Genomic DNA, 14,237 nt, shown 5'->3' with positions numbered 1-14,237 from the left:
TTCTGTATGGCACTGCGCGCTAAAAATGTTTCTGGAAACATGTTTCCAAATTCATATTTCCATAACTGTTTCCTCGTTTTGCCATGGTTCCATTCCGCGCGGAATGTTTCTGCAGTGTAGCAGAAGCAAATTTTGCTTCGTGGAGACAAAAATTGATGCTCAAAACAATGCTTCTTGGGTGGCAGACTGGGAAACATTGGGGGAACATGCGCGCGCTACGAGTGTTTCTGAAAACATGTTTCCTCGTTTTGCCAGGCCTTTACCTCTATTTAATACTGATAACGTAGCTCTTTCAGAGATTCGTGTAGTGTCAGTCTTTTTAAAAAAGGACTTTTATTTAGACACGGTTAGGTTTAAGCTAGAAGCTTTTGGGGCTGTGTATTCCCGATCGAATTGGAATTTGAAATGTTGGTTCTTGTGGAGGAAGAAAAACCCTCGAATCAAGTTTAAAGACGAGAACCAATTAACAACAAACTCGACTTACAATTTATGACGTCGGGTCCGGCATTTGAACCCGAGCCACTTTGATGGGGGGGGGGGGGGGGGGGGGGGGGGCGAGCGCTCTCACCACCGCACCATCCATGCTCCCAATCTGACTGACTTGTTGCTATTAACACGTGAAAATTCAAAACCCAGCAATGTCCAATCAAAGATACCACACGATGTCCCCTTCAACTTAAAGAAAGTATCTGAAGATCAAGAGAAAGTTTTAATTCACAAATGTCTTTCTAACAAAAATTCAGGCATAAGTCTCAAGCAGTATTAACTACTCCGGCTTTACCCCTTATCAATGTGTGACAAATCTCTCTTCTACAGGTCGCTTTTAAGAAGAAGTGCAAGAATGAGTTAGCGTGTGTCCCAGATTTGGCAGTTGATGGCTACATGCTTTATTCACCTGGGTAAGACCATTTTAGTGTAAACTGCAATCTTACTATGGGCAGTTCGCAAATATTAGTTAATTGACGTTATTGAGATTTGCATTTACAGCTTGTACAGTCAACCTGGTCTCAAAAACAGCATATTCCTCCACTTCCCTGACTCCGTTGATCTGATTGGTTATCCGTCGTGTTAATTCGTTTTTGTTTTTTTCACAGTGACCTCAAAGAAGTAAGAATTGGTGTTGTGAAGGATTTCACCGTGATGCTGAATGTCACAAATAAAGTAGAAGACTCTGCTTACTATTCCCGGATCACCTTAAAGCACCCTGCTGACCTGGACTACATTGGTCCTATCCAGGTAACAGAAAACTGTTTTAGTCTGTGCACCCGGCATTATAGTGAAAGGCGCGGTGGCCTAATGGTTAGCGCGCTCGACTCCGAGTCGAACGGCCCGGGTTCGAGGCCGGGCCGGGGCGCTGCGTTGTGTTCTTGGGCAAGACACTTTACTCTCACAGTGCCTCTCTCCACCCAGGTGTACAAATGGGTACCGGCGAATTTACTGCTTGGGGGGTAACCCTGCGATGGACTAGCATCCTTTCCAGGGGGGAGTAGCAATACTCCTAGTCGCTTAATGCTACGGAAACCGGGATAAGCTCCGGCTGTATGAGCCTCATGGCTCGGACACAGACTTTACCTTTTTTTACCCGGCATTATATGCATTCACAATACAGTAATCGTCGATTGACTTCGAGCGCTGTTATTGGTTCAGTGTAAACTTTGATCAAAACCTTTTTTTGTTCCGCCGCTGGTTACTTGTTTTCCCGCGTTTACCACCTGTTGCGTGGTTTCCCGTGCTTACTTTACACTTTTCCGGCGTGTACTGCGTGTAACACGTTTACCCGCGCTTGCTTTCGGTCACTCGTTTCCCGCGCTTGCCACTGGTTACACGTTTACCCGGGCTTACCATCGGTTACACGTTTTCTGTGTGTAACACGTGTACCACGTTTTCCCACGCTTGCCACCTATTACATGTTTTCCTGCTTTAACCATCTGTTACACGTTTTTCGCGTGTACCACGTGTAACACGCTTTCCTGCGCTTACCACCATTTAAACGTTTTGCCGCGTGTACTACCTGTAACATATTTTCCCGCGTATACCACTGGTTATACATTTTTCTGCGTTTGCCACCTGTTTTAAATTTTACCACGCTTGACGCTGGTTGCATGTTTTAGTGACTTGCAGTATTTTAAAGAGCCTTGTGAAAATATCTGGAGTTGTTCTTAAATTGAATACTCTCAAAATGAATACCCTCGAAATCCTTTAAAGACATTAAAACTTCGTCCAACGCTAGCAGACTCGACTCGTAAATCTTAATCCATTGCAAAATAAACGGGTTTTGTAGTTTTGATCCACCTGTATTTTCTAACCTATGTTCCCGTACTTCAGCCTGTAGAATGCGAGAGGAGTGAGCCAGACAATGGTACAGCGACGCTAACATGCAACGTGGGAAATCCTCTCTCAGGAAAATCCAGTGTAAGTGATTTCACTAGTATTTGTACAGTCGGAATCAGTCGGGAAGTTGAGAGCATTTTGTGGAGACTAGGAATAGACTGAGCCTGCGAATTCCAAAAGCGGTGTCGCTAAGAAACATGTCGTTTTTGTGACGTCATGTGAATGGGTAGTCTCCAACGGGACTCACTGTATACAATAAAGGCTTTTAGTAATAAAAAATAGTACTTTATTTATATAGCGCTATTTCTAACACTTGTCAAGAGCGCTTCACAAAGTAACAAGAAACTATTATCTTACAATATTCTAGTTGATTTATCTGAATAAGTAATTCTTAAAACAATGTGTCTTTTGCCTACCTGTAGATAAAATTTGGAATCAAGTTTTCACCCGGATCTGTGAAAAAAAGTTTCACGATGGAAGTATTAGCGTCAAGGTGCCTATTTCATTTGAATATGTAAAATATTTTGTCTTTTTCATTCGAAAAATATTATTCTTTGAACCTAATGCATAACTAGTGAAAAACTTTATTGTTAAAAAGTGTTTCGTTCAGTGCGTCAAATTAGACCTGTTGAAAGTTAGAATGTGTTCTTGATGCAAAAGTAATTTCTCAGAACTGGCATCAAGGTTTTCGTATAGTAACTATGTTAGGAGAATTTATACTTCGAGCTTGTACTTATTAGGGTTGATTTGTTTTTGTTTTTGTTTTTTTATCTGTAGCCAAGATAAGGATGCCTACGACAAGGACAACAAGAAAGTCTTTTCTGTGGGTGTCAAGTTTGAAGCGGATGTTGAAATTAAAGGGTATGTTATTGTTTATTATACAAAGTGTACACGTCATAAATTCTTTGTGTACTTTTCGTTGCTTGTTAGCTTAAAGGATAAGTTCACTCCTGAATGGCGATTTATTTTCTCTACGCCAGTAAAACGCTTATACAACGAAATGTTATTCGCCCAAGTTTCAGCCTCCAAAGTGAGCTATAACCCTACGAAATCTTTCCCAAAACTCGAAAACTGAACGCCGCCATCTTGGAGCTGGTAATGTATGCGTGACGTCAAAGAGCTCAGTCTGAAGTTTGGCAGGAAAATTTAAATACTCTAAACTCATCGTTTCTTCGAAGTGGCTTTTGTTTGTCAAAATGCCTGTTTGTACATCTCCATTTTGCTCAAACAGAGCTCCAAGAAATACAAAAAACAAGGATTTTCGGCTATTAAAATATTCCCGCCAAACTTCAGGCTGAGCTCTTTCACGTCACGCATACATTACCAGCTCCAAGATGGCGGCGTTCAGTTGTCGAGTTTTGGGAAAGAATTCGTAGGGTTATAGCGAACGTTGGAGGCTGAAATCTTGGAGGATGACATATCTTTTTGTAAACGTTTTACTGGCGTAAAGAAAATAAATGGCCATTCTAGAGTGAACTTCTCCTTTAATGGTCAGTGAGGTGGAATCCGGAAGAAATCCACTTCAAGCACTGGCTGAAGACATAGACACTTTTCTCTTACGGTGCTCGTCTCCATCCAGGTATATAAATGGGTGTCAGGGTTCGTACAGGTCATGGAAAACCTGGAAAGTCAGGGAATTTTAGAATTTCATTTTGTAGGCCTGGAAGGGCATGGAATTTAAGTGTGGGTCATGGAAAGTCATGGAAAATTGTATTGATTGTTTAAAATAAATTACGCAAATTATTTTTTTGTGAAGAAAGGGGTAAAACGTACCCGAAATCAAGATAATGTTTGAAAATTTCTTAGAAAAAGGGTCAAATTTAGGTCATGGAAAACTTTGAAAAGTTATGGAAAAGGTCATGGAAAGTCATGGAATTTCCAAAGCTCAAAGAGTACGAACCCTGGGTGTCAGTGAACTGTCGGGGCAAACCTGGCAAAAAAGCGCCGATGACTATGGACTAACATCTGCATTTTGTGTTCAAAAAATCCGCAAAGAATAATCCTGGGTATAAGCAATAAGGCTGAAAGTTGTAAAAAGCATAAATAGCCCCCCCCCCCCCCCCCACCCACCCAGGCCCGCCCCCCGAAAAAAAAAACACGGGAAAAGAGAAAAGAGAAACAATTCTTGGTGCAACGCAAAATTCTCCCAAGAGTTCTAGTACAAATGTATGGTATGGCGTATGGAGAAAATTATAGTGATTTTAGTGCCAGAAGTGTTAATGACGTCTCTTTTCTGTAGCACCTCAAAACACGGACAAGTTGTGTATAAAGGGCCAGAGAGAGACTATGAAGACGTGACAGAATCCTTGGATTCCATTGGACCAGAAGTGATTCAGACACTCTCTGTAAGTAGTTTGCTCGCAGCGTGTAAAGTACTCCTTCATGATCTGTCGAAAGTAATTCTATGCGTTTGCTTGGGTTTCATAAACCTTTTGCGACCTGCTCAGAACAATCGGTGAAAACTTACTTTCTTATAGCCAATCAGAAGCAGAATTAAAGCTAGTTTCCACGCTTGAAATTAGTGCACGTTTTTTCGTGGTTGGCATCGTTTGCACTGGTTCCTCGCGCTCGGAACCAGTGCACACGTTTTCCCGCGCTTGGAACCAGTGACAGGTTTTCCTGCGCTTGGCTTCAGTTGCATGTTTTCCCGTGAATGTAACCAGTTCACGCCATACGTCTTCCCGCGCTTTAAGCCAGCAACACCATTTTTTCGCGCATTGCACCGGTGTCATGTTTTTGCTTCGAGCTCTGATTGGCTCATTGTATCACTTGAGTTTGTTGTGATTGGCCAGAATGGTTAGCTTGGGTCTGGTTTTATGGCAGTCATTAGAAAACCCCGCCATTCTTTTTTCGAATCAGCAACTAACAGAATTTGGAATTCTAATTCAGTCTAATGTTATCTTTTCTTTTCAGATTCGTAACAAGGGTCCAAGTGCTGTTGATGGCTCGGTAGTGACAGTGACCTTTCCTGCCCTGTATCAATCGTCTAAGCCAAAAAGCTACCTCCTCTATCTTCTGCTCGTTGAAGTAAGTAACAAAAAGCTATGCGTATCACACATGTTCTTGTCACGCAATCTTAGGTGACGTTATCTTGTGTCACGCATTCTTATGTGACGCTGTACGTCGCGACGGTACGACGGTACGATATTGTCTACGATTATTGCATGCGACACGCTTACGCCATGACTACAACACGAATCGTGTCGTGTAAATCAACCTACCATATCCTTACGACAAACCGCGCGCGCGTGTAAATGGTCCTAAGTCATGTCGTAAGCCTGTAAGTTTGTCGCATACGAAAACGTCGTGCCGTGTAAATCGGCCTTAATGACATACAGTTCGATGTAACTGTACAAAATTACTTTCAAATCGAACAAAAGAAGAGAAGAAAGGTACAGAAACACCAATAAGATTAAAACTTACCGTAAAAGAACAAGGGGGTTGTTAAGTTAGGGCAGAGTGAGAGGCGCGGTGGCCTTATGGTTAGTGTAATAATACTGTATAATTACTGTCCGAATCCAAATTACCTATAGAAGAAAGCTGCAGTTGCTCTTTCTGTTGACTGTAATTTTCAAAGACCTTTTTAATTGTAATTTTAGCTTCATTTTTAATTAAAATTGTAATTTTTTAATGAACTTTTCATTGTAATTTTAGATACCTTTTTAATTGAAATTGTAATTACCTTTTAACTAGAATTATATTTATATAGATTTCTATTTATTCATATCATAATCACAATTTTGTACATATACACTTTTTACCTTTTAACCGTCTTTTATTTGTAATTTTTAGACCTTTTTTATTTCACGAGAGCGTTTTAACGAGCTACGGCTCCTGAGCTCTTCGTGGTTAAATAAACTATGTCTATGTCTATGTCTATGTGTGCCGGACTCCGGTTCGAGCGGTCGGGGCTCGAGCCCTGTCCTGGTTAACTGTGTTGTGTTCTTGGGCAAGACACTTTACTCTCATAGTGCCTCTCTCCACCCAGGTGTATTAATGGATACCTGCGACATAATGCTGGGGGGTACCCTGCGATGGACTAGCATCTTATTCAGGGGGAAGTAGAATTTATTCCTGCTACGGAAACCGTGTTAAGCTCCGGCCCGGCAGTATGGGCCGCATGGCTCGAGACTTCCCTTAAATGAGGGAAGTATGGTATTTTAATTTCCTTGTGATTTGTTTTCAGCTTGAGGGCGCCTCAGGGAGCTGTAATGCCAAGGTCAACCCTCTAGATATTAAGGTAAGACAAGAATCAAATAAGAACATTATCAAACCCTCTCAGACGTGAAAATTATCAAGGATTATGGGACGTTTGAATTGCTTTTCTTGTCGCTTTTAGTCTTTAAAATATATCCCTAGATGAAAGCATTCATAAAATTGAAATTTATCCCTAGATGAAAACATTCAATGGCAATGTCGTATCTCTACTCCAAATAAAAAGGCTAACCGCAAGCTACCTAAGCTAACTGTAGGCTAACAGAAGTGTTATTTAGGCTAACCGAAATGGATCGCACGCCTCGCTGCCTCGCACTTTGTGACTACCCATTGTAAAACAGTTTCGAGTTTAACAGTTTTTAAAACAGTTTTGAAAATACAATTATACCAATCATTTGTTAAATACAAACAGCGACGTTTATCAATCTTTTCCCTAACGTTACCGTCTTTTTTACATTTTCGTTATTATTTTTTCAAATCAGGCATCAAATGACTCATCTCAAACGGGCAATCAACAGTCTCGCAAACGGCGTGACACCGAAAACAAGTTGCTGGTAAGTATGTGGTCTGTACGTGGTCGCTGAGTTAAGTTTATTTTATTTAGTATTGCCAAATACTCGCTATGAAACTTAATGTTCGCGAAGAAATTACTTCTATGGATCTAAATGACAAAACCATAGCTTCATTGCAACCAAATGTGTCTAAAAGGCGTTATAATTTAAAGTTACAAGGGAACAAGATTAACTTGAAAACTGTTCAGCCCAAAAATATTTCAAAAACCCATATTGCAATCCGTTTCAATCTTCGTTACTTTTGGCTATCCGTGCCATCTTATTGAATTGTTTTTTCACTGTTTTAAGAGGTTTTTTTATATTTTAACGAATTTGATGGTCTTTTCCCATGCCTAAATTTACAGAAGTTAGCTGAAAACCATGACATACAGTAGTCCCTTTAAAAATATGTATTTTTCATTTCTCAAGGGGAGGTACGTTTTTTGCCGGGTGACAGCTCTTATAAACATTGTTTTAGGAGAACAGGACTTTTTGCTGAAATCTAAATCTAAACATCTAAGAATTCAGAAGAATGACCAAACTTCTCTATAGAGCGGTTTTCACTTTAGTGTCGAAAGTTAATTGCGTTTGCTTTGGTTTTGCATTGCTACGCTTACTGATTGGTTTGAAAATCTCGCGCCACTTTCTTAACCAATCAGGAGTAAAACCAAAACCAATCGTGACTCGCTCGCGCACGTTTTCCCGCGCTTCGTGCCAGCTACATGTATTTGCTTGGAGTTTTGATTGGTTCACTGGATTGTCTGTGTCCTTTGTAATTGGCCAGAGTAATTACTTTGGTTTTGGTTTTACGACACTCAATTGAAAACTTCTCTATATGACCTTCTGCGTTACATGGTCTTACTCAAAGTGCCTGTTAGGAACGGAGGGAATGGGGTAGGGCAATAACGAAAAAATTCTTGCACAAGAAAAGTAGGAGAGAGAAATCCTGCTCAATTAAGCACGGGAAAAAAAAAATCAAGCCCTCCTGCTAAACATGGATGATGCAAAAACAAATCTTGCAGAGGGTTATGCTGGTAAAACAAATTGCAAATACCAATGCTGAAAAAAATCTTACTCAGAAGAAATTCCCCCCTTCGCCCCCCTTCCCCCGGTCAAAAATTAAATGGTCCGGCCCTTAGGGCTATCATCCCGCAATATATGTATTTTGTTTTTGCCTTACAATGTATGTTCTTAGCCCATAATGGCTGTTATATCTATCAGATGTTATAAGCATCAATTTTAGGGACAGTATACTATTCTCTAGTTGTGCGCCCTTCCCGCGCCCTCGATTTCAAATGTTTTTTTTTCCTGCCGTTGTTTAATGACGTAAACGAAACTCGGTCTGTATTTTATTTACAGTTTAGATATGGAACTCGATTAATTAATAAGAGGGTTTTTCTGCAGGACTGTCGTACGGCGAGCTGCAACCAGTTTTCTTGTAGCCTTGGACAGTTGAAGACTAATGACAAAGTGGACATCAAGCTAACATTTCGACTGTGGGATAACACACTTCTCAAGGTTTGTCTTCACGAGTTTGATCAAAGGCTAATTTCTCGTTACAAAATCAATACATTGTCAAGTAGACCGGTGATGAGAAAATAGAAAATCATCAACTAAGGGAATTACCAGAAAGGATGTTTGGATTGATTGCGTGTCAGTTGCTTAGGAAACTATTGTTGATTGCGTGACAGCTGCACTGGAAATCACTGGAGCTACCCACATTTGTTGTTATTGCGGCTGATTGTGACGCTGTGATGGTCGAAGATTTTAAAAACAGGAAAAACAGGACAAATTACCCACAGTTTGTCTTAAATTTAGTGATAATTTCACTGATTCTTTTGCTGGTGCAATTTTTTGTCAGGAACTTGACCCACCTGAAGCTGTGGACCTGGTGACGAGTGCCAAGATTAAAGTTCCCAGTGAAATCACACAGCCCGACGAGAGCAATGATAAAACAACGGTAGGCACAAGACTTTAGGATACACGATACAGTTGACTCTCTTTATCTCCAACTGACAGGGCCGGAATACAACATAGTTCGAAATATCCATAAGGACCTTTTATAGTATGCAACTTTTCGAACAAATTGTGTCGTAGTTTTGTTGCGCAGTTGCGGGCACGTTGCACGAAGCGTTACTTATTGTTTTCCCGCCTAAACTACGCGCGGTTTCCCGGGCTTGGCGCAGGTTACACTTCTTTTTTCCTCGACTTCCAGTGTGATGAAGGCTACGTTTAAACGGGACCGGACCGGATCGGCTTCTGTTTAAATGGAGCCGTTTGGAACCGATCCGGACCTGTTCAAAACTGTTCCATGTAAACACCTCAGGTACTTAGGGATCCAAAATTGGACGTACAAAACAGCAGGTCCAGTTTGGGATCAGTTTGGATCCATTCCGGACCAATTCCAGAACAGTCCCCTGTAAACAGAAGGCCTGCCCTGTCCGATTTTTCATTTGGAGCCGTTTGGAACCGGTCCGGTGTAAACATAGCCTAACATTCAAGGAAAACTGCTGTAGTCATAGAGTTAAGTAAGGTCCAGTCGTGAGAAAACTGCAGCAAGGAAATTCAATATTGCAGGTTCGGGACTAAAAGCTTATGCCATTTTTTTTTGTCACAGGTTATAACGACCGCCAAGCCTGCACAAACAGAAGCTCAAAAGAAGAAGACTCCTTGGTGGGTGATCTTCTTGTCTGTTCTTGGTGGCGTTCTACTGTTAGGAGGTGCGGCAGCTGTCCTGTGGAAGGTAAGAAAACTTTATAGCAGCAGTTAACGAAGTAAAAATACAGCATTTATCCCTTCCTGTTGTTATTAACACGTTCGGGGAAACATTGCAATTCCACCTCGGCATTTTCAGAGTCTGCATGTTCTGTAATGCGTTGCTTAGCAACAGGCTGTTTTGCTATGCCGTCATGCTCGGGAGTGCTCGTACGATGATTTGATTGGTTAATAAAAGTCAGAAATTCTCTGAATCTTAACGATGAATTGCTGAAACAGCTCATGTCCCCTGAAGGAAGGGTGAGTGAAAGATGCCATAAGATTTTGCTAATTACAAAATGTTGAAGTCTGATAGCAAAGTGAAGTGGGGTGAACTTTAAACCTTGAAGGAACGTGTTTCTCCCGAAATTTAGCATTGCTTTACGTTTTTCAACCGTCTTTCGTTTCGTTGATTGGTGGAATAAAATTTTCATTCGTTGGTATGGGACACGTACTCTGTCGTTGTCATTTTCTACTAAGAATTATCACGTGATGATTTTCTGGCAAAATGTACCACGTGACCAATGACGCGACAGAAAAAAGTTCTCTTATTAGCGAAATGTTTGTTCACCATTACGTTCTTCGTGAGCCACCAGCTGCCCTCAAAATTTTACAGTTTTTTCATTAGACGGATTCTGCAATCCCTATTTATATATTTAAATTTAAATTTCTTTAAAACCAAATAAAAAGAGATTGCGTCATTGCAAACCAGCTATAAATTTTGTTTACTTCATATTTTGTTAATAGAGCAGTTTTCAATTGAGTGTCGTAAAACCAAAACCAAAACCAAAACCAAAGTAATTACTTTAGCCAATCACAAAAAACACAGACAATTCAGTGAACCAATCAAAACTCAAAGCAAATACATGTAGCCGGCACGAAGCGCGGGAAAACGTGCGCGCGCGAGTCACGATTGGTTTTGGTTTTACTTCTGATTGGCTGAGAAAGTGGCGCGAGATTTTTAAACCAATCACTAAGCGTAGCAATGCAAAACCAAAGCAAACGCAATTAACTTTCGACACTCAAGTGAAAACTGCTCTATGTAATGACCTCACTGACGTTCTCATCGATCATTTATACATTTATTCAAAACAGACACAAACGCCCGTCATAAAGACAAACAACGTAGTTGACTGTCAATACTTGTTGTATGTAACGCGGTGCTTGTAAAACTTAAATGTAAATGCGAGTAAATTAACTAAGCTGCAGTAGGAGACTAATGCTCTTAGTGTAAAAAGAGCCTATCAACGTGTAAACAGAAAGCTTTATCACATGCCATTAGAAAAATCTTAATTCGACACTTCACTAGCCTTGCTAGTGTAAACGGAGCTTATCAGCAGTTGAGGGTTGAAGGGCACACTAGTGTAAACAGTGTTTATCAGCGGTGAAGGGTTCATGTAAACGGAAAGCTAAATCAGACTGCTAGTGTGAATTGGATCTAAGCTACATACCTGGCGTAACCATCACGTCTCCACTATACGCGGCCATTTAACCCGTCCATCGTTAATCATATCTTACACTGTCATGGATTGCATATACATCAACAGTTCTTATCTACTTCGCCTCGTTGTCACTTCATGCGTTACATCACGGACGTGACCTTTCGTTGATCAGGTTGTGATTGATTTTTGCCTTTTTCTTCAGCTTGGATTTTTCAAAAGGAAACGCGTGAAAGATATCTCGGGTCCGATGGAGGAAAGCGTCCCAATGACTCAAACTAACCGCGCGTGACGCGTGACTGAAGAACAAGGATAAAATGTGACGCGTTCTTATCGTGACAGTAGTTAGCTCTATTTGTGGTGATTGTATTATTCACAAAACGTAAACATATTTGTAACCGAGAAGTTCCTGTCAAAAACACGGCATGCTATAGCTTTTAGTCCACAAAAAAGGGTTGCGTGACAATCTGAAGAACGGATTAGGAAAAGACTGGGTTTGAACAGACCGTTAAATATAAACTTTGCTGTCAGCGTTACACGATACTCATTTTACAAAGAGTAATGTTTTTTTACGATCAAAATTTGCAAGACTTTATTGACGAAGTCTTGTGTGAAACATGGTTCTACCCAAGTTCATATTTCTCTAGTTTGCACGTTGGTCTGACTCGCTCCATAATGCCCTCCCATAATAATAATAATAATAATCAACTTTATTCATAGGATAGGGGACCTTAACGTTTTACCTACTAACCGTAAATTGTTTTCTATCCCATGGTAAAAATGTTTAGTAGTGACAAGTTCTTAAACACGAAGGCCTCTGTAAGAAAGGCTGAGCTCTCCACCTTCGACAACAATCTCATTCAAAGCACTTCACCAAGTTTTTGTGTTCCTTATTCTTACTAATTTTTGCGATTTCAAAATAATCGCGAAATTTAAGACGCGCGAAAAAAACATTGCGCGAAATTTAAACGCAAAAATTGATACTGTATGTTATATCAAAACGATTACAATTTTAGAAACTGCAACTATCTAACCGTGAAAATATCGTCCGTCTTATTTTCGACTAGCACCCTTCCTCTGATTACTGTTTTCTTTAGCTTGTAAATCGGGCAAGACCCCTTCTAGAACAGTCACCGAAGTTTCCGTTTGCAGGCTCCTTGTAGTTACATTGAACCAGACTTTTGTTTATTTCCAGTAGCTCCTTAGTCTTTGACGACAGATCCATTAAAAACACTGACAAAATCGCTTAATGCAATACACTTTTGCTCCATTTTTTTTTTTTGCAAATGCGAAAATTAATACTCGCCAAATTTGGCTGCCGAATTTTCGCGCGAAAATTAGTACCGAATTTTCGCGCGAAAATTAGTAAGAATAAGGTACCAAAACTTTGTCGCCTGAGTTAACGTAATTAGAATATTGCATGGAGTATAATTAGTTAACTGAAATATACAGCTCTTGAATTAACTCTTGTTTTACTCGTTTTGTCGTAGTTGGGATTTTTCAAACGCAAACGAATAAAGGACATCTCTGGCCCGGACACTACAGAACTGACCGTCAAGTAGAGCATGGCGAGGCTAAAGACAAAGTGTTGGTTTCTGTAGCTAGCGTCTAAGGTTTTGAAATTTAATACCAAGTTTTTTAAAATTGCTTCACAAAGGGGAAAATTCATACACAACCTTAGGGACGGACCATTATTTTCTTGGGAGGGGGGGATGAAAAATCTTCCTCTGCAAACTATTTTTTTTAGTTTACGCACCTCTGCAAACATTTTTTTTCGATATTCTTACTATTTTTTGTTATACATATCGTGTTTGCAAACAATTTATTTTGTCTTTCCAGGCCCTGCAAACAGTTTTTTTCAATATTTTTCACCCCCCCCCCCCCCTCCAAAAAAATAATGGTCCGTCCCTTAGGTCTAGATTTTACGAGAATTTTCATCCGGGAACTTGCTGGAATGTGACGTTCTTACCTTTGGCTTTGATTGATTTTTACGTCTTTCTGTTGGCTTCCTGATCCTGTCAGCCAATCAAAGAGCAGCTGAGCGCACTTGAAAGGTTTTTTTTGACGTGTCCGCCTCTTAGACTATTTGTTTTCGATAGGCTTAGCCTAATAAAGAGGTCAAAAATTAATTATTTGTAGCTATTTCGAGTGGCAAAAGATACGACTTTTTTCATTGTAATTACTGCCTTTCCTTTGCAGTCATTCCTTTTGTAAACTCAAATTTCAGCCGTCTTTCTCACTCTGGTAGGTAACTCTAGATGGAGGCCTAAAGGCTGGTTTTCACTTAAGTGACGGAGTCGCAGTCGTAATCAGAAGCGTAGAGTGTTACGATCGAGTGAAAATCAAATCGACGGAGTCTTAAGAAGAGTTTCGATTCCGCTTATAACTCCGTCGCTTGTGATGTAGTGAAAACTAAATGGTGGGAGTTGCGAGTAGAAAGAAAAACTAACATTGTAATTGGTTTGTTCTTCTGCTTATGCTTGCGACTCCGACAATTTGGTTTTCACTTGATCATGAGCGACAGAGAAATAAGCGGAATCGGAAGAAAAAAAGAAACATTTTGATTCCGTCGTGCTTTTGACTCCTGTTACGACTCCGATTTTCGATTCACTAGGACGTAAGCGCTCTTACGACTTCGATAAGGCTCCATTTCAGGCGATTCCTTCGCGAGTAAAAACCAGCCTTCAAGCTCTGTAAGTAGGAAAGGCAGCTGAATTTCTGTCGCCTTGTTGGAAAAAAAGCAAGCGAAAGATTAACTGCGAAGAACACAAGAATTGATTTGTGGCGTGCAGTGTTAACTTCGCACGAATTGGGTACCAATTTTTTTTATCACTCACCCTTGTAAGCCCAACATTAACATACGAATTATCTTTCTCTTTTCTGATGCACTTTTATAATGGGTGAATTTTTTAATTTTTTAATTATTAAGCTTAAGACAGTGAAAACA

The 14,237-nt window shown here is 40.3% G+C and overlaps 1 protein-coding gene across 1 annotated transcript; it reads left to right on the top strand.

Annotated features, from left to right (window-relative positions):
• Nucleotides 1–816: 816 nt before the first annotated feature.
• On the top strand, nucleotides 817–14,231 carry LOC144640047 (integrin alpha-8-like; the record flags this gene model as incomplete). Its single annotated transcript, XM_078499277.1, has 13 exons — nucleotides 817–899; nucleotides 1,095–1,236; nucleotides 2,326–2,412; nucleotides 2,754–2,824; nucleotides 3,109–3,192; nucleotides 4,571–4,676; nucleotides 5,245–5,358; nucleotides 6,518–6,571; nucleotides 7,029–7,100; nucleotides 8,502–8,615; nucleotides 8,959–9,057; nucleotides 9,715–9,840; nucleotides 12,781–14,231. Coding segments are annotated over 13 exons (1,224 nt in total), but the record flags the coding sequence as incomplete, so codon positions are not given.
• Between the last annotated feature and the right edge of the window lie 6 nt (nucleotides 14,232–14,237).

This window comes from Oculina patagonica, unplaced genomic scaffold (genome assembly GCF_052425735.1).
Source record: "Oculina patagonica isolate OP01 unplaced genomic scaffold, crgOcupat unplaced171, whole genome shotgun sequence".
In the NCBI taxonomy this organism is placed as follows: domain Eukaryota; kingdom Metazoa; phylum Cnidaria; class Anthozoa; order Scleractinia; family Oculinidae; genus Oculina; species Oculina patagonica.
The sequence above is the reverse complement of the archived record's forward strand: the minus strand, read 5'-3'. Positions and strand labels throughout refer to the sequence as shown.